The sequence below is a fragment of the Ambystoma mexicanum genome, chromosome 1q (genome assembly GCF_040938575.1).
Source record: "Ambystoma mexicanum isolate Mex_15411 chromosome 1q, UKY_AmexF1_1, whole genome shotgun sequence".
Taxonomy (NCBI): Eukaryota; Metazoa; Chordata; class Amphibia; order Caudata; family Ambystomatidae; genus Ambystoma; species Ambystoma mexicanum.
Window position 1 is genome coordinate 1,094,223,653 of NC_090922.1, and position 21,213 is coordinate 1,094,244,865.

Sequence of the window (21,213 nt, forward strand, 5' to 3'; positions counted from 1 at the left end):
GAGCAGTGCCTCTGCCCGTTTTTTGATTGTGTACATGTATAATCTTCAAGAGCATGTGAATCCTTGAAATAACAAATGGTGGAGAAAGAACAAGTTACTTACCTACTCCATAATTGGTATCTTTCATGGATTCACATGCCACCGTCCCTCATACTCTTCTCTCGCTCTTCTTGGCTCATACTGCCATATTATGTGTGTTAAATAGCAGGCAGGACACGGTCAGGAATTTATTTCAATCGTCTTTAATTCTGGGTACAATTAGGAACGCAAACACCTTCAAAGACTTCTCTTTTTCCTTGTGGTCGTTAGAACGGGAGGGCAGACTTGCATGGACTGCTGCTTCCCGTCCGAGTCCAAAGAAATGACAATAAAAAGGCCAGTGCTTAAAGTGGGCCGGGGCCTGCCGGGGCCGGGCCCCGGCAGTCTCCAGAAAGTGGGGCTGAGCCGGGGCCCAGCCGGGGCCCCCGTCCCACACAACATTGGCGGGATGCATTATCCCGTCGCGGCTGCCCGTCATTATGTCGGCCAACCTGACAGAAGTGCCAGCCAGCCACAGCGACGCTGAGGCTGGCGGCACTTCTGTCAGTTAGTGTAACTCCCTTTGATGACCCCTCATCAGGGTCATCAGAGGAAGTTACTGTCCCTTTGTTTTCCCTCCCCAGGTCAGTGACCCCCGCGGGCTCCGTGATCTAATATGCAGATTAGATCACGGAGCCCGTGGGTTCACAGAGGGTGAAAGACGCCTCGGGCTCAGTGATCTATGTGCTCTGAGCAGAGATCACAGAGCCCGAGGTGCCTTTCTCCGTCGGCAAAGCTTTATAAAAGATGCCTTGAACTGTGTACGTTTCAAGCCATCTTTTATAAAGGTAGAAATATTTCTATGTTTATAAAAGACGGCTTGAAACGTGCACAATTCAAGGCATCTTTTATAAAGCTTTGTCGACGGACAAAGCCAACCTTGCGGTTTGTTTTGTCCGTCATCAACGCTTTATAAAAGATGCCTTGAATTGTTTAAGTGTCAAGCCATCTTTTAGAAACATAGAAACATGTTATAAATGTCTATGTTTATAAAAGGTGGCTTGAAAAGTACACAAACCATAGTAAGGTAAGCACACAAGTGTGCGTAAAATACTATGGTTTGTGCACTTTTCAAGCCACCTTTTATAAACATAGAAATATGTAACATTGCTATGTTTATAAAATATGGTTTGAAAAGTACACACACCACAGTAAGGTACGCATACAAACATATAAATGCTCACATACATTTATATATTTGTTTGCACCTTACTATGATTTGTGCACTTTTAGGCCACGCCCACAATGAAAGCCACGCCCCCAAACGAGGGCCCCCCCTCAATTTCTTACCCTACTTAAAGCTCTGAAAAAGGCTATGAACTCACCCCAGAAACAAGAACCACTGCCCTCTCGTGATACAGTGAGCCGTGCCTGTCAGGATGTTGCCAATACGCCTCTGATGCCGGGCTCACCGTCCGGTCCAAACATGAGAAAAGAAAAAGTTCAACCGAAGTTGTGCGCCATCGCTCTCCAACTTCGTTCTGGCAATTTAGCAGGTCGCAAGTACGGGCACCCCCGCCGTCAGTAGTTCACCTTCTTAATATGCTCACATGTAGCCTGCAGCGTCCTCGATCCATTCACTGCTCTGCAATCAAAACAGGGAAAAGAGAACGCACAGCACCTCGTTAGTCTGAGTTTTGTGTTTCCTTTCCCCTTCCCTCCCCTTTTTAGGTGTTTCCCCTCTCCTAATTGCTGGAGGCGATCCCTCCCGTCTTGGTTCTTCAATGCTCCCCGCTCCTCCCCTTGTTCAGCCAGACCTCTTCCTGCCAAACCCCACCCGCCCCCCCTCTTGTGCCCCGATGTGTAGTCTATCCGGAAGTAAGGTATAAGTGCATAGTTTTAGAGTTTTTGTATTTTCTGGTTTTCATTTTCCCATTGCTACACGATTAATGAAGAGGGGCATGCTGGGATCTGTAGTCCTGGATTCACCACTCCAAGACTTTGCTCCTGCAACGTGGTGAAAAACCCTTTATCCACATCTCTTGCCGACCGTATGTTTTGTCTTTGCTCATTCTGATTTATACAGACTGCCTTATGACCAAAAGTCTCTGTGCTGCCGTATTCTCTGCTGTCTGACACAGCCAGTACAGCCAGCCCTGTAGGTTCTTTTCTGGTCGCACGAGTCGGAGTGCAACTTTCTGCTTCCACTCCCTCGGTTCCCCGAAGTCCATCCTCCGTGTGCTGCCAAAATCTGAAGATGGCCACCAGGGGTGGAGCTAAAGGGACCTGTCTAATTGGTTGATGCTGTATGACCCAAAATGACTAATAGAGCACAAAAGTGACAAGCAGTTTGGAAATTTAAAGGTAAACTGCTTTAATGTTACAGTGGATTCCCAGCCTGACGGGGAATATTAAAGAGCATGTGAATCCATGAAAGATATCAATGCTGGAGAACAGGAATTATAGGTAAGTAACTTGTTCCATGTCCCAGTTTTACTAAAATATTCATTTGATATGTAGGTCAGACCTGGTAAGCTACATAATTAATTCACTGAAGCTACTAGAAAAGGAGGGTTGGATAATAAGCAACTGGTTCCAACTACCACAATACAAGTACATTTAACAGGTGTGGTTTGTGAGGCATACCAAAACAGCAATTAGCTTGCTCATGTTAGATAAAGGACCCCAAAGTTCAAAGGTATTTCGGCATCTCCTTCATATGGCAGATATTGTATCTATAGCTAATGTACTAACAAATTCTAGACTCCCACTACTATATTTCAGGAACATTGGTGGATTTCTAGTGATGGGCTATAGTTATAATATCCACAACCAAAACGTGAGTTCTTAATTTAGAGCTTCAGCTTGCCAATTTATGACTTCCATCTGTGGCTTCATTCTGGAGGACGATGGTTTGCAGATTAAAATAAATGTCTGAGGACTTCTTTCAGGAAATGTTGAACCATGCAGCAGGTCCACTAAATGTCTTGCCCGGGCATCAGAGCATCTCCAACAGAAGGACAGTGCTGTGGGAAACCTCTTGGTAATCCCAGGAGGAGCAGTGAGAAACCAGCCAAAACATTGTTTGCAACCACATTCCATTACTTGGACACAATACAATGATTTGGCAGAATTAGACGGGACCTTCTGCAATGCCCTGTCATCCATCTGAGTACCCAGCTCTATCATATCTCCATATAGATGAGGGGGGGGTTTGTAACAGGCAGGGTTGAGTTATGTATAATGGGAAGATATTTTGCAATGGGGAGAATGGTCTCAAAGAGCTTTTCAAAACTGGTTAAATTCCTGGCCCCTTGAGGTCAAAACCTGATCAATACCTCATTTGAATTAGAGAGAAACATTTTTATCAGAGACTGAACACAATTTGCTTTACATATTTCAAAATCTAAGTGAATGGTTCTTTAATTGTCCTAGCCTATCAAGGCCACCTATAATCCATGCTATATAGGAAGCCAGATCAATGCATGACTGACGTAAGCATGAAGGGGCAAGTTATAGTGCTGTACGATTTGGCTGCCCTATCCCAATATTTGAAAGTACAGATTAGATTTTAGATGGTAGCACAGCAGCATAGGTTTTACATATTCTTTTTTAGAGCACTATTACCACTTGCTTAAAGGCCGGTAAAGAAGAACACTAGACCACCCAACACTTTGATGCACATGGGACAGACAAATTACCCTGGTCAAAGAAATGATCAAACCCCTTCTTTGGTTCCAGAATTTTTCATTGTGCTCATGAAAACAATTATATGAATGTCTACTGGGAGACACCACACAGAACAACAGTGTTATATTTGATGAGGCAAAATAAATTACAATAGCTGTATATCCAAGTTACATGAGTTATGATATGATATGGCATTTGTAACGCGCTTATACACAAGTGTTTCAAGGCGCGACGAGGCAGGGGGGGACAGGGGGAGACAGACAACGATCCTACTAGGCCAGGTGTCATTCAGATCGTGCAAGTGCAAGGGTAGAGGGGAAAGGGAAAAGTGCAAGGGGAAGGGGAGAGGGGAAAGTGCAGTACATGGTTAGTAGAATACAAGATAAATAATAGGGCCAGTTGGTGGCAAGTGCAAGGTAAGTGCCGGGAGGAGGGGCTGTAGGATACAGAGACAGTCCCGTAGAGCAGGTAGGCAGTGCAGGGAAGAGTAGCTGGGCCAAGGACCGAGATTGGCGAGTGGCCCAATTGCAGGTTCAGTGCAGGTTTGCTGATTTTAGCAGGGGAGAGAGGGAGAGAAAGCGGAGGCAAAGAGGAAGGTTTTGAGGTGCTTCCGGAACCGGAGATGGTTCTCCTCAAGTTTCAGGGAGGCAGGAAGGCTGTTCCAGAGGGAGGCCCCAGCTGCGGAGAGAGATCTACCCCCAACTCGTTGCTTGGAGAAGCGGCTGACCCTGAGGTAGTTGGAGGTGGATGAGCGAAGAGCTCGAGAAGGAAGATTTTTAGGAAGAGAGAGTTGAAGGTATTTTGGCCCAGGGCCCCAGAACGCCTTGTGGACAATGCAGAGGGTTTTGAACTTAATCCTCGCAGCCACTGGGAGCCAGTGTAGTGATTTCAGTCCTGGAGAGATACGGTCACTGGGCTTGAGGCCAAGGACAAGTCTCGCAGTTCTGTTCTGGATGAGTTGCAAAGGGCGGAACGTAGAGGCAGGAAGATTTAGATAGAGGCTGTTACAGTAGTCCAGCTTCGAGAGAACCAGGGCTCTAGAGACAGTGAGCTTCTGGGGGAAGGAGAGGAAAGGAAGGATACCTCTGAGGAGGTGTAGCTGGTAGTGTGGCTTCTTAAAGACGTCAGATATGTGAGGAGAGAAAGAGAGTGTGGAGTTGAAGATGACCCTGAGGTGTTTTGCCTTGCCGGTAGGAGCAGGGAGAGGGCCAAGGGAGGCCGGCCAGAGAGCTGCAGGGAAGGAGGGGCTGGGTGTGCCGATGAGTAGAATCTCAGTCTTACTGGCATTAAGGCAGAGGTCGTTGGTGGCACACCATTCATGGATAGCAGAAAGACAGTCAGAGATGAGGGAAGGGGAGGCCGAGGGTAGCCTGAAAATGAGCTGGGTATCATCCACGTAGCACTGAAAGTTGGGACAGAGAGCGGCGATGCAGTGAGCAAGAAGTGCCAGATACTGGTTGAACAGCCAGTGGGAGAGGTTAGATCCCTGGGGGACACCACAGGTAGAGAAGATGTCAGAGAGGAAGGACCCCAGTTGGACCTGGGAGGGTCGATTGGAGAGGAATTAGGTCAGCCACGCCAGAGCCTGACCAGTGATACCCAGGTTATCACGGAGACGGTTGAGCAGGATGGTGTGTTTGACAGTGTCAAAGGCAGAAGAGAGATCAAGCAAAATGAGAACACAAGGGGTGTTAGAGTCAAGGTTTGAGAGCAGGTCCTCACGGATGTTCAGGAGAGCAGTTTCTGTGCTTCTGGCAACTCTGAAGCCGGACTGATGGTCATGAAGACTACCAACAGATTCAGCATGGAGATTAAGCTGGGAGATGGCCAGTTTCTCCAGGAGCTTGCCCAGGAAGGGAGTGATAGAGATTGGGCGATAGTTAGCTGGGCAGGAGGGGTCGGAAGAGGGTTTCTTAAGGGGTGCACAAGGGAGTGCTTGAGGGGGGATGGGAAGACTCCAGAGGCGAAGGAGTGATTGCAGAAGTCAGCCAGGGCAGGAGCCAAGGAGTCGATGTGGTCCTTGATAGTTTTGGGGGAACAGGGGTGGACCTGTTTTGACAAGACTTTCATAGATCAGACCTGTCTCGAAACCTTGTCAGCAGAAAAAAGGGGAAAGGCAGAGAAGGAGGGAGGAGGGGTGGCTGCAGAAGGGCCAGAGGAAGAGCAGGGAATAGAGGGGGGAGGTGATAGGAGGAGAGTGAGGACAGGATGTCCTGAGTTTTTGAAATGAAGTGAGAGGCCAGTGCCTTGCAGAGGGCCTGGGAGGGGACCGGAGAGGTAGAGACTGTAGCAGGGTTGGCCAGCTCCTTGCAGATTTTAAAGAGTTTGGCCGAATTGTTAGATGCCGCAGAGATACGGGCTTGGATAAGGGCTCTCTTCTTAGTGAGAACGGAGAGCCGGTATTGCCTTTGGAGCAAGCGGCAGGCCAGTTTGTTAGAGGATGAACATGAAGCACGCCATTTCTTCTCTGCCACCCTGCACTTGCGTTTAAAGGTGACGAGATCCGAGTCATACCAGGAGTTACATTTGGCTTTAGGCTTCAGGCGGATTCTCATGACAGGGGCAAGGATATCAAGAGTATCAGATATAGCAGAGTGGAGAGTGGAGCGGGAAGTGTCAGGGTGGGAGTCAGCCGAAGAGGGAGGGGGGGGCGAGAAGGTGGTAGCGAAAGCCTCAACTGACATGTGCTTCATGGGTCGGATGACCGCGAAGGTGGGTGGTAGTGATGAGGGTGGCTTTGCCTGTGGGGTAGGGAGGGTGAGGTGGGCGGATAGGAGAAAGTGATCACTCCAGGAGAGAGGAGTGGAGAGCGGGACAGAGAGGGGAAGGTCAGAAGAGATCAGAGCATCAAGCGTGTGCCCTGCAGAATGGGTCGGCCCAGACAGGAGAATAGAGAGTGAGAGAGAGAGGCAGAGGTCGCAAAAGATTCCAGAGGGAGGACAGGAGGCATCAAGGTGGATGTTGAAGTTTCCAAGAAAGAGGAGTTGAGTGGTTGAAGACAGGAGTGAGGAGGAGAGGTCAGCCCACTCAGAGAGGAAGGAGGAAATTTGACCAGGTGGCCGATAGATAGTAGCCACAGTAAGGGAATGGCTAGGAGAGAGAGTTGGCAGAAAAGGCATTCAAAGGAGGAGTAGGTCTGCGTAGGAGTGACAGTGGCAGGAATTCACTCAGGGAAGATGAGGGCCACACCCCCCCAGCACGGTTGGGCCTAGGCAAGGAGAGGATCTTGTAACCGTCAGGTAGGAGTGTGTCAAAGCTGGTGACAGAGCCGGCCGTGAACCATGTCTCAGTGAGACCGAGGATGTCAAGGTCCAGTTCCTCAAGAAGGCGACAGATATCAGAGGAATGTTTGACGGCAGAGCGAGAGTTGAGAGTGGCAATGTGGAGAAGGTTGCCATCCTTGAAGGACTTCCGGGGAGGGGTACAGATCAGAGGTACGCCCTGTGGAGATGAAGAAGAAGGAGCCCGAGAGAGGGCAGGGTGAGAGGGTGGAGGCAAGGTAGCCGAGGACAGAGAAGAGGGGATAGCAGGAGAGGAAAGGAAGTTGATGAGGCGCGGGAAGCGTCTATCAAAGAGGTGGAGGTTGGCCTGAGGGCCTTGGACCAAGACGGTCCTATTAGCGCAGACATTAATGATGGCCTTAGAGGGGCAGAAGGGGGCTAAGAGGACATCCCAACGGGTGCCACCATTAATGGGAGAAGAGGAAAAGGGAGCAAGCACAGAGACCATATGAAGGGTCCATAGGTCAGGGGAAGGCACGAAAAAGAGGATGTCAGTAAAAGTTTCCTTGGAGGAGGCACTAGTGTAGGTACCAGATTTAGTGAGGAGAGCAGGATAGTCAATGGAGAAGCAGTTAGAGAAGATAGGCGAGATAGAGAGCACCATGGAATAAGGAGGGAGTGGGGGGGAAGACCGACGAGAGCAAGCGGACAGGAATGAGCGGCAAGCCCTAGTTTACCACATTTCAGAGCAGCAGTAACACAGTAAATACGTATTAGGTACCCAGTGTAGAGGCCACCTAAGTTTGAGAGTCCTGCGAGGGGAGAAAAAAGCCCTAGTTTACCACAATTAGCGGAACACAGGGAAGTGTAGAAACCATGTGAATGAAGTGAAAAGTTGTAGGTTGGTGGGCTGGGCGAGCAGGTGGAGCTAACCAGAAAGAACGGCGGAACGGCGCATGGCGTCCCCTGCGGACACCTGCAGACACACTAGGAGCCGCAGCCGTAGGAGCCGCCCTTCGCCTAAGGGGCCCTTAGCCGAGGGGGCTGCTGGGCAGGGGGCTGCCCAGGGGGGTGGGATTTAAGGGAGGAGGAGAGGAAGGGGATGGGGGTGGGGGCAGCACAACGCGCACAGAGCGCCAGAAACAACAGTGCCTCAATAAATAAACTTACTGTAAACCCAACGGGGCCAGGAAGGCAGCCTCACAGCTGGCCGCACAGGGCTACGGGCGACCGGTCAATCACGTTCAGCTCAACAAAGAAGCGAGCGTGGAGAGCGGTCGTCGTGTAGTCCTGGAGGGACTACGAGGAGAAACAATCAGAGCCGTTGTCGGCGGGCAGGGAGGCGTGAAGGGAGAGGGGAGAGGAGGACCAGGAAGTGAGGTGGAGGGAGGGGGCATAAATAAACTTGCTGTAAGCCCAACGGGGCCAGGAAGGCAGCCTCACAGCTCAGCTCAACAAAGCTAAATACACAGAGTTTACAACATACATATCCTACTGTCAAAAGTCATCAAGACAGGGGTCATAACAAGTGAGCAAATGAGAACAAACAAATACACGTGAGTACAGTTATAGACAAAAAATAGTGAGAGTTTTTCACTGACTCAGCAAGTCGAGGTCTACACCACTGTGTTTTGACCCTTCAGGGGTTTGAATATTAGCCTTTCTTGGGGGGCCTTCGTCAGGACATGTAGACTGTGAATCTGGGTATTCTGGGTGTACTGTTGGAACAAATGGAGCACAGTAAGGGGTGGTGCTATAAGGTAAGTGGCATAGTGTGTAAGTTATTTTGGATGGCACACTGTATGTGCTGGTTATGACCGCCTGTCTAAATTAATCTGATGGCGCTTACCGTGTCTGCTAAGAGCTGGAGCACGGAAGGTTGTTGAAGCAGACAGCTTGATTCAATCTGATCTTGTTGCTTCACTGGATGAACACAGTACAGATCCAATCTGTAAAGGGTAACCCAATTTTAGTGGATGGGAGTCATTTCAAAATACTATGGTCTAATTGTATCCACTGCTTACCTGAATGGTTGCAGATGGATTATGCGGGGCCGCCACTTGGCACCTGGCCATTGGGTCTTCTTAGTTTGGTGAACCGGCAGCGTGGAATGCTGGTTGAAGCCGGTTGGGAAGCGGGGGAGGGGGATCATCGCATGCACGCATATCAGGATACCGTACGTTTAAGGTTCCTGAAAATCGAACGGAAATCTAGTCAAAGTTCAGCTAGGTATGCGGATGTGTGGAGTCTGTGGAACTGGCTACCTCCAAGACTATATGGAACCGCTTCTGATGTGGTTCGCGTCTCCTAGAGATGGACGCTGTTGTCATGGCCACTGCTGTTTATATAGCGGTGGCCATTTTGAGAATGCCTATGTGGCACTCGTATGTGACAAGGAATGTATGTGGTTGGGTACACTTTTGGAACATTACATACAATTTAGTGGTGACCCTGGTCCTATTCCTAAATAAGGGTTGTATTAGTTCCAGTGTTTGTAGTGCGTTGCCATGGTAACCCGGCAGTGTTACCCAAATGGGCTTTTAGTATTTTGGACACGTAATTTAAGATTTATGAGTTCTCGGAGTTCCTACCATGGACGTCTGGTGGACGGTGTATCGCCCTGATGGCAGATAGTGGTGCCGCATTGAGGCGGTTGCCATGTTGGATACGCCACAAGGGCGCTCTAATTCAGTGGGACCTGAATGCTAGTTGGTCCATTGTGGATTCTAGTGAAATGAAACCCTGATCTTATTGAAGTGGGGTGGTGGTAATGGTCCGTGTATGGGGAGGGCCGTGCCCGGGAAAATGTGTCAGTGGGCACACAGTTTAGAAACAACATTTTAAACAACCTTTTTAAACCACACATTAGAGCATTGTAGAATAATGAACGGAAATAATCTTTTTGTTATGCGTATCCCGGCAATCACATGATGTAGTGGTGTCAGACCTAGGACTTACATGCAAACTGAGTTTTGTCATAGTACATGGTATCGCATAATGCGACTGCTAGTTGACTGGTAGCCAAAAGATTATATTCAATGGATATGCGTTCGATATCACACATGTATCTCAGACCTCACTCTAGTGCTGGATGAGGGTATCTCCTCCATGCTGCAAATGCTGGGTTCTAATGTGTGATGATACCTCGGGTTTAGGTGCAAGTCATCTAGTGGGGCATGGCATCTCCTATGTGAGAGGATTTGTTACAAAAAAGACTTCCATTCCACAGAGATATTCAGACCTTCCTTCATAGTGTTCAACTTGTGTACCCATTTTTGCTTCAGCTGTGTTAGTGTTTATCTGCGAGATACACAGAGTTTGTCCGTCTTACCTGCAGACCTATCCTGTGCGCATTTGAATATGAAGATTATCCCTTCACTTATACCCATTCCTTTGGGCATATATTTAAGTACCCCCTAGAATTCCCCATGCTTCTCTGGGTATCTCTCCAAATTTACCCTGACATTACTGATGCATGTCCAGTGTGAAACGCGGCTTCTGACGCGCTGTTGACATGCGGACTAGTCCTCATCCAAGATGGTGTCCATGAAGTTGTTGCGCGGGTGAGCACGCATCGCCTCCATGGAAACCTAATAAACTAATGGGAGCCGAGGGGCTCCTCCTGCAAATGGGCGGTTCGACGGTTTTCCCTCACAACGAACAAGGTAAGCAGTCGGGTAGTGGCGGGTACCCGTGATGCACAGGATCCTTTGATCTCTGTGCTGGTTGCCGGTTACTTCGGGGAGGCACCGACACGGTAGACATAGATCGAGATGAGACCAATGGACAGGATAGGTACCTCTCCTTGTGATAAGATCCGCACTTTAATACTCTTAGTGACATGCATGATGGCACTCTGCATGATCGCATGTGAGACACTTAGAGCCAAGTTCAACCAGAATATCTAACACACGTGAAGTATCGAGGACAAGTGACTTTTCAGTCTGGTTGAAATTAGATACTGTTAATTGACAGCAATACTTGAAAGGATCTTTAAATATATCTGTTCCTTTCTCTATTCCCCGCTTATTAGAGCTCATAGAGTGAGAGTTGCCCTCTTCTTTTGTCACTACCCGGGAGTGAAACTAACGTCTTCCACCGGGTAAGTGATGACTCATAAATATTTCAATTCATATTCCAATTGCGTATCTTTCAAAAATAGACACTGGTTAATTCAAGTAATTTTAATATACAGGTAGGAGTATCCTTTCATGCCCAGCACATGGAGACAAAATTAGTTCTTTAACTATACTGTGATAGCTTACATAGTGATTTAGTTACCTTTTCTCTTAAATGGGACTAAAATTAGAATATTTGCATCTCTTTAGGATGAAAATAGGAAATTCTAAATCTGAACAAGATACGGAACTGAACACTTGTAGCCCTGAAGATGGATTTAGTTAAATCCGAAACGCGTCGGCATTAATACCTTCTGAAAGAAGTGTTGTTTTGATTCACAACATATTTACACAACCAAATTGTGTATAACATGTGCCTTTTGGTCAATGTTCTGCATTGTGGCCTCAATATCAACATGACTGTTGTTTATCTGAATTGAAGAAAAGTTATTCTTTGTATGTACTGAAGGAAACTTCCCCTTTTTTCTAAAACAAGCATTACGTCTTGTATATGTTTTCTGTTTAGACTATTTAACCAAAAGATTGTGTTTATAAAATGCAAAGATTTGAGCAAATTTCACTGTTGGTGCTAGTTACTATGCAAGTGTATGATAAATGAAAAATTGTACGAAATTTGGTATATCCCATGAGGAGTGAACCATAGGGCTATCAGGTAGCAATACCTGGTGTTTGTTCTTGTGTCTTTATCTTGGAATTTTGGGTGGCCTCAAGATTTACCCTGGTGCACCTGAAATACTAGTGAGTGATTCTTTTGAGAATTTTATGTGCAAGATTTACAAATTGAAATATATACATTAAATCAGTGTTTGAACTATATTTACCTTGTTGTGCCCCCATCACAGTACTTTTTCGGAAGTACGCAGGTGCCACCCTCTTACAGTCACAAGTAATGTCCCATGTGACACCTTATGGACATGGATATAGAGGGTGGACGACACCCTCAAGAGAATTGGGTCTTAGGTAAAAAAAATAGTTTCCACCAGACAAACAAAAAAAGATCATTTTCGAAAGACTGAAAGAAATCGATAATTCAGTCTTTCTAAATCGATCCAAAAACCCCTCTCAGCCACCTAAAACTGTATCTCCACTCACCCTGTCCAACCCACCAACTGCACTTAACTTGATTTGTCAGTGCTGTCCTTGTCTAGGTGCGCAGCCTTTTTGGGAATGACAACTGCTCCCTGCGTGCAGGGACAGCCAGGCGCGGTCGGGTTGGGACGTTGTGGAAGGAAGTGTTTGGGTTTGTGCATGTGTGTACATGTATGAGAGGAAGAGATGTGTGAATGTATGTAGTGGGAATGGGAGGGAGCAGGGCAGGTGTAAAAAAACTAATGTAATTAATGGGGTAAGTGACGGGAAAGTGTGGTGCGGGACAGAAGGGATGAGGGGGGCATGAAAGGGGGTTTGGTGGGTGAAACCCCCCGAATACCCCAAAAGAAAACAAAACAAGGTCACTGCAAAGATTGGGGCATTTTGAAAGCCACACCAAGATGACCCAAAAAATCGGTCTTGTTGCTGTTTGACTTTCAAAATGTGGTAATATCGCATCGAAACGACCATTGTTGTCTTTGTTCTAGAGAAGGTGGCGAGAATAGTATGTCGGAAGGACTGTGTAGTGCTTTTCGACATGTTTGGCTCAAGCATCTGTAGGAGATTTAAGGAGCACTCTTGGAGAGTGGAGCAGATTAGTGGGTTGGAAATGGGTTAATGTTTGGATGTTGTCTGTTTTTCTTGCAAGACAAACTTTAATAAACCGTTTTGCTTACTCAATTGCTTGAAATTAAGACAATTCTTTTTGACAAACAAGCAACCTTGCCTTTTCCTCCTGAGGAGTGGAACCTGCCTGGAGAGGAGGCTCTCTAATTTTAGACTGGGTGGGTGGCCATAATTAGCGAAAACAAATGTAATGATATTGGTGAAAAATCCAAAATGCAATAAGGTTTCTCATAATCCAACATTTTCAATCAATCCTTCACAGTTTCAATGGAGAGAAGGTTTGCTAAAATACCTTGCCGTCTCCATATCTGTGATATTAAGTGATCTACGAATATTTCCTTGGGTATGCCAACCCCATATGAATCCTCTTTGGTCCAAGTGAATTATGCAGGGTAAGACTTATGCTAAACGATTGGATAGAACTCTGGGATAAGTAGAGGTGTCTTCCTTTAAGATTGCTTTTTTGTAATATGACCGGCTTGAGGTTGCATCTGGAGCTTGATTACCCAGCTGGGTAAGAAGAGATTCACCCATTGAAGGGAAGGTAGCATGTGAATGCTGGAAGTTATTAAATAATGAAGCTAAGTGCAGGACTAGTAATTACAAAACCATGCTTATACTGCCTACCCTTATTATGGGCCCAACAATGCTGTCTCTAAGCAGCCTTCTAAATGTTAATGGCTTAATTGCAGGTGTAATAACGGTCTTTACCAAATGCGCTTTAAGCCACTGGATTTATAAGCAACGAATCAGGGTCCAAAGACCAGCAACAAAATACTTTGCGGAATCCAGTCTGTGAAGGATGCCTCCTCCAGGTCAGTCTTTTGTTTCCTCCACCTTCTCCTGGTCTTTTTATGGGAGGATTCCCCCACACAGCCCTCCCTGTTGCGCAACACCACGATCTCCCTGACCTGCCCCCTCTGCTTACCTGCTGCAGCCCCTGCTGTCTTCTGAGACGGTTTGCAGGCCGTGTACCCCAAAGCCCAACATACTGCATGTCTCTCTTTGGTACACAACCTTTTATTTGCATCAGGCTTCCAGCTGTGTCGTCTGCAGACCACTAATGTAAACATGTGCATCCTAGTGTATGCTCCTTGCGTCAAATTGCTTTTAAAATTAAGCATTGCAAAGCCAACCATTTTGGCTTGTTTAGAGGGCAGGGGTCTGCAAAATGTGGTGCTTCAGATGTTTTGAGTAGCAACTCCTATGTACCCTCAACATTGATTATGTTGGCTAGGGCTGAAGTGAGTTGTAACTTGTAGCCCAAAGCATTTGGAGAGCCAAAGGTTACAGACCACTGTTAGAAGTATTGGACAGACATTTGCCAGGCACTGCCATCATATGCCCAGGTACTTGCACCGTTTGCCGCCAATAATCATCTATTTACCAGGTGATATCAATATAGCAGTGCCTAGCCCATGCCTACTCAAAAACATTGTTGACTTTGCCAATGCTTGTTTTCTAAGGTGTGTTCCTTTAATAAAATACGACATGGACATTATCCCGCCTTCTCCTTTACTGTTTTAGGGTTTTCTCCTCAATTGAAATGTTGTAGTAATGCTTAACTACTTTGTTGGCTTTGGAAAGGTTCAACTTCTATATCTTGTAGTAAATCCTACTTCACTTATGTTTACAATGTTCATATAGTACAAGCAAGCTCTAAAATAATTATAGCCTTTAGAGGCATAGCATTTTCCATATGTTTGCAAAAGCTAGTTCACATGACAGTGCGTCAGTATTGTATGGCAAATAAACTGCTTTTAAATTCTAATTGACTTTCCAGATTTGATTAATTTCTTCAACTCTGTCTTGACTGTTTCACAAGCACTTGTTCTTCCAGAAACTGATGGTATGATGTTAACTATATGGACGCTTCTAGGGCCAAAGACTTTAAGGCAATTTGTAAAGCCTCTAACTGTTAAAGAAGACAGAGAGAGACCATGGTAAAAGGGTACTGGAGCCAGTCTTGATATCCACCCACACTGTATCTATACATAATTGACTAATAAACATGTATTACATGAATTGTACCACCACAAAGGTTACAGTCCGCTTGTCTGCTAGATTAATTTGGAACATTTGTGACATATAAAATATTACTCTATATATTTGGAATTCCTTGTCTCCTGTTCTCAAGTGTAACATAAAATCGGCAGTTTCACGCTGACTCATGAGAACAGACATTTGAAATCTCATAAAGTCTGTACATGTAGCTAGAACATTGATTAATTGCAAAAAGAAATGTTAGTTCATGTTTTCAACAATGCAAATTGTGTAAAATCTCTTGCTATTCATTTCTGATTCTGACAAACCTATACTTTTGAAATTGTTTTTGTATAGTTAAATCCACATATTTGGCCAAAAGTATACAGTGGTGTGGGAGTCAGCTGTTAGATGAAATTAGCCAGGGACTGTATAGTTGTATCGTTGTTGTTTTTTAAAATGTGAACTATTTAGTGAATAATTGTTCTACAATCCAACAATATACCTTGCAATTTCCCTCCTTAGGACTTGCTCCTCTATTATCACCAATAGACACTCCTCCAGTCCAGCAAATGGCACTTGATGAACCATCAGCTGATCAACTTACTTCAAACAAGCTTACACATGCCAAGCCAGAGGTGACTATTCCTTTTTTTTTATAATTTCATAAGATTTTATGATGACCTATTAATTGAAAGGAATAATATGAAGCTCTTCTATTAAACTCTTCTGTTAAGATAAATTCAAAGAACATGACTGATTGTTGACAAATTGAACACTCCATAGCATTACTTTAGCACATCAAGAAATTACTACAAGATATCTTAGCCGCTGATTTATTCTACAGGGTTTGCTGGTAGCACAAAGTGTGACAGCATCATGAAGCAAGACACAGACCATAGATTCCGAAGTCAACACAAAATGGTTTATTAAATCAAATATTAGGATAGTTGAAGGCTTAACTTGCCCAATGCCAAGGTGGGACTTCCCTACCTGAACAAAACTAAGGAAAGTCTGAGTCAAAATGTTCAACTTAAAAGAGGTCTGTCTTTGTCCACAACCTATCCTTGCCCTCACAACTAAAGCTAAACAATGTGTAGGAATGTCAATAATAAAAGAAATGGTGGTCAAACAAAGTTCTGAGCTTCTTCCAGCTCTTAGCTTACTTTTCAAGAAAGTTACACAAAAGTCTTGAGATTACCTTTCCCAAATTCTTGGGGTTCCCTTCCTGAAGTTTGAGGCAGTACAGTTCCAGACAAAAGGGTCTTGAGGGCTCTGTCCTCAAAACAGTATTGCAGTTCATGAAGCCTCAGGGTTTCCTTCCCTAAGACTCTAATGTATCAACGTATGCTTGGTTTCAAGCTTCCAATGTTCAACACAACTCCAGGTCAACTTGACACTGCTTCTGGGTTGCATTAACAGTTCCCTTAAGGTGTTCCTTATTGGTTGATTTCACAGTGTTTCTGGCTTTCACAATTAAGGGTTCCCTGGTCTAGGTGGAGTTGTCAGACCACACGATCCACCTGTTAAAAGTCGCGCAACCAGAAACCCTAGGCTCTTCAGCCCACAAAGGTTCTTCTGTAATTTGCCCCTGTGCACAGATTCACATTCACTTTGTTTCTCCTTACCGGCTGCTTGGCTTTATGTACAGGTTCATGATCTCTTGGTTTCTCCTGCTTAGCCCCTTGGCTTTGCCACAGTGTGTCACAACCTCTGCCCATCTTTGGCCTTGCTGCCTTGTATTCGTTCATAAAGTTTTCTTTGTGTTTTCTTTATTCCCCACCTTTCAGTGAGGCTGTTTCACAAACGCCCACACTTGCTCTCCTATTTCTTGTGCTGTTTTCAAATGGGTGCTTTCCCATTTATCTTTTATCAGGCAGTAGCTTTGCCCATACAGTTTTCATTCAGTTCGGTATTCAATATTGGTTTGGCTTTATATTTTCAAAAGATAATCGTCAGGACTTTCATGTCATTCAATATTCAATAGTATTCAATTTGTTATTCAGATATATGTCCAATTACTTTCAGATCACTCGGCATTCACAGATTACTATTTTAGTTTGTTTTGCATTCTCAGAATAGGTGTCAGCATTAGCGGTGTGCTACGGACAGAGTGTTGCCTAAATTACACTCACCGGTTATGCACGACCGCATTGCCGGTTCCTCTACTCGATCCTCCTGGATCACCGAGCTTCGCCTCCCTCACAGCGGCCTCCAAGAGCTTCTCCTCTCTCTACTGCTTGCTGTGGGCTTTGGGGGGAGCAAGCTTCCCGCTGTGGTTGTCGGCAGCCGGCACTCAGCTTGATAATTAGACCCTCTTGCGGCCTGCAATCGGCCTGGGTGTCTCTCCTTCTCTGGACTCCAGCAGCTCCCACTTCTGGTTCAGATGGGCCTCACTCCAGCCCGCTCTGTGCCCTATTCCCACACAGGTTCTCAATGTTGCTCTCTGACACAGTGTGCAGACCCACCTCTTATACTCCCTAGGATGTTAAGGGTCCACAGGTGTGGGTCAGTAAGTTCAATTGCCTGAATTCTATGCAACCTATTTGTGGGACATGCTAGACTACTCCATTGGTACTCTTTCACACTCTTCTTCGTATCAGTACCAGAGTGGTGAAAATACTTATGGTGTTAACTGCTCCTAGTCGCCTCTTCCTCGTCCCAGTACTGTAATAGGATGCATGGGGAAAAATTAGGGGAGATGTCTTACAGTAGCCTTTAAAGACCTGTGGGAGGGTTAGGTTGGTTTTAAGAGGGAAAAGGGGGGATACCATGTTTCGCCTGTGGGTACCCCACTCACAATCCCCAAGGACCCTCCACCCAGGTGATCCTCACTCGCTTCTCCACCCCCAGGGTCAGGATCCAAAAGCGGCCTTTCCCTGGGCTTCTGAGAAGAGGATCCAGGGGGAGCATGAGTGAGGATACCCTCGGATTACTCACAAAAGTCAAAACCAAACTGCCAGATATTGGTAGGGCAAGTGGATTTGCTTATCCTGATGATTCCTGTTGGTGCAGAGCTTCTATTGTTAAGCAGGTAACAAGGAGCCAGAGGGCATGCGGAAAGTGGAAAGTCAAGCATTTAGCTGCACAGTAGGATTAGTGTCCCAATGGGGGCTATCCACTCTTATATTGCATGCTTCATTAAGCTGAACGGTGCTTCTACAATAGCGCCTTTAGTTTTAACATGTTAAAAGACTTAATTGACTACCAGTGTCCATTTTCCCCACTAGTTATAGCGTTGGACTTTGTGTTATTTTGGGTGTCATACAGATGGCTTGGTATCAATTTTTATCGGTTTGCTTGTTTGGCAACTTATCATGTTTTTTTGTAAATTATGTTTCTTTATTTCTATGAGTTTACATGGATGAAATGTAACCAAAAATAAAATGATTTGAATTTTGACTACCACTTCTGTATTCCTCAACCCAACAGCATACCTTTTGAAATGCAAGAGACTAGTCATGCCCCTAAAACATATCCTGCAGTTCAAGTTCAGTTTTCTTGGGGTGAATACCACCAAGCTGTCTTTGGAACAGTTGGACCTGTTTGCTGGACTCAATGTCATATTGGACTGGTTTTGCACCCCATCTGTATTAGACATGCCCTATTGTGTAATTCTGGAAATATCAAACATCCAATGGGTTTCGTGATCAGCTCAAATGCTGATTCCATGTTTTCTGTTATTAGTAGACTAAAGCGTTTATCAAGCACTTTTGGTGTAGTAACAGAATTGAAACCCCAGCACTTAGGAAATGTCACAGAGCTGAGATGTAATCAGTGAAGCCTGTTGACCAAAGTGGCATCTAAAAGATTTTTATTTGGAAACGTAACAAAAGGGGTTTCACTTTCAACTCCTTAAGTTAAAATAGGAGAGCATTAATAGGATAACTTCTCCTTGGGTTGAAATAATTAAACAAAAGTTTAGTTTCTGGACTCAACAGTCTGAATGTCTGCATCGCTCTTGCCAGGAATCCAAGGATGATAAGTCAATCACAGTCTGAGGTCTGTTAAGTGCTCTCACTGCTACTTTCCACAAGTCTGGGAGTTGCCAGCCATCTTCATTATTACATCTTCCTCCTGCTCTTGCATTATTCCTCTCCTTCTCTCCCTTGGTCTTCCACTTCCTTTCTATTCATTGGCTCTCTGTAATCTGCTCTATCCCTAGGCCCCTGGTGTCTCGCCTTTCAACCTCCTGAGTTGCTCTTCCATTTTCTGGGTGTCTCTCCCTCCAACCTCATGCTGTTTTCCACCTCCTCCCTTCTCTCAAACCAATTTCTATCCTCTCCAGCCACCTCCATAATCACCTCCTTCTCACATTGAACATGCCCCTTCTCACTTCTACCATCTCCCAACTGCCACAATCTCCTTCCACAGGATCTTATAGGGTCTTAACCCCACCTTCCAGCTTCTCTCTAGCCCAAGTGGACTCCGAGGCACCTGAACATTGGCCCAGATGCTGGACTCACATGGAGTAGTTTAAGCCATAATTATTTATATTTCTTGTTTAATTCACAACATAAAACCACTCCCACGAAGCCTCTCTGCAGATAGCTAGCGAGATGACGAACACTTATGGAACTTCAGAAAGATGTTACCCACGATTCAGGCATAGAATGAGACATGTACTCAGTTGTTCCTCGTATAGATGGCCTTCGGAACAGGCTGCACTTGAAACACTGGTGAGGGAAACAAACTGCAATCCCCATTGTAAAATGTTTAATATTATGTGAATTAATTCAGAGCAGCCAAACATCTAATGGCATGTTTTCTACTCTGATACCTCAGCTATATTTTGGAATTATTTTGAACGGACCATAAAGATTTATGTGCCTAAACATCTGACTCTCAGGACAAGAATGTTTATAAGTGATTTTAAAGTTTGGAAATAAACGACAAAAACATAATTGGACTGCTGTGCTTCTCACACGGATTTTTTTTTATTTATTTATGAATTCATGTATATTGTGACTTTATCCAAGGCAGTGTACGTAAGAACCATGACCATACAATCAAGTAGTTATAAGTCTAGTGTATTTAGAACATATGATGCAGCACATACCATCAATACAAAATGTATTACTTCTTAGAATAAGAGTGTTCTTTCAGACATTTCTTAAAGAAAAGCAAAGTGGTACATGAATGAATATTTAAAGTAACAGAATCGAGAGGGAGCACAATGAGGACGCAAGGAAAATAGCTAAAATTGCATAGAAGAATGTAATTGTCTAGTGGGTTCATATAATTCAATAGGATCAGAAAGATAAGATGGTGCAAATTCCTGTACACGTTTAAGGATAATGCATAAATAGTGAAATATGAATCTAAAGAAAATGAAAAGCTGTTGCGGGCGAGCCAAATAAGTGGTGCTATGGTCAGAATGACTGAATTTATAAATAATATGAACAGCAGAGTACAAATCTGAAGAAAAGGAAGAGTTTATTCGAAAGCCCAACATAAGGAGAACACTAGTAATATAACTGAAAAGTTGAAGGACTGAATCAGTAGTTTAGTGAAAGAAAAACTCAGCAATGCCAGATCTTTCGAGTAATAATTGAACTTGGCAAGATTGGGCAAGTGTGAGTGGCGGACAAGATTTACTCTTGAAAAGAGAGTGATGCCATCAGTCTGCAGACCAGCTCGGAGTTTATGTGGTAGAGCTTCCAACACCTGCTGAATGTCAATGGTTTTGGCGCATTAAATTGACTTTAACGCCACGTCAACCTACACTGAATTTCAGGTGTTTTGTTGAGCTATATTTTAAACCACCAGCACTACTAAAATGTTTCCTTTTGATATCCTAATTGATGTTATCATCATAGTTATCATTTCTAATCTACACATCATGTTGTTCTCCTTATAGAGGCTCTCTGGACCAGTGGGTCGGACGTGTAACTATGTCCAGTGTCTACTTTGCATAGAGCATGGCATTTAACCATGTCACTTTCCCCTCTCTGCCCCCTGATGAGGCAAAGGAGAAAGAAATGGGAAAAGAACACAGAAAAGGGACTTTGGCAAGGATGCATGTGGGGGTAAGGCAACGGATGACTCTTGGGCTACTGGGACACAGGGGCACTCAGTGGCATTAATGCAGCAGATTACTATTGTGGTACTGGGACGAGGATGCACGGTTTGCGGGTAATGCAAAGGAGACTATTCAGGTGCAATGCGAGGAATTGCATGACGGTAGTAATGCAAAGGATCACTATTGGGGTACTGGGGTGAGGTAGAGTGAGCAGGGGTAATGCAGTGGATGGCTATTGGGTACTGGGACCAAGAAGAGGAAGGCAGGGGTATTGGGGTACTGGTACGAGGAAGGAGAGGCAACAAATTACTAATGGGCTACTGGACTGAGGGGTGGGGGTAATGCAAAAGATTACTAATTGGGTACTTGGACGAGGAACAGGGAGGTGGGGTAATGCAGTAGATTTCTAATGGGGTACTGCGAT

The 21,213-nt window shown here is 45.1% G+C and overlaps 1 protein-coding gene across 1 annotated transcript in view; it reads left to right on the plus strand.

The window, feature by feature from the left end:
- Positions 1–21,213, plus strand: part of LOC138541775 (bromodomain testis-specific protein-like) — a 651,829-nt gene that overhangs the window by 86,567 nt on the left and 544,049 nt on the right. The window contains exon 2 of the mRNA XM_069641784.1: positions 15,293–15,405. Coding sequence (XP_069497885.1) covers positions 15,293–15,405 — 113 coding nt within the window. The remainder of the gene's footprint in view (positions 1–15,292; positions 15,406–21,213) is intronic.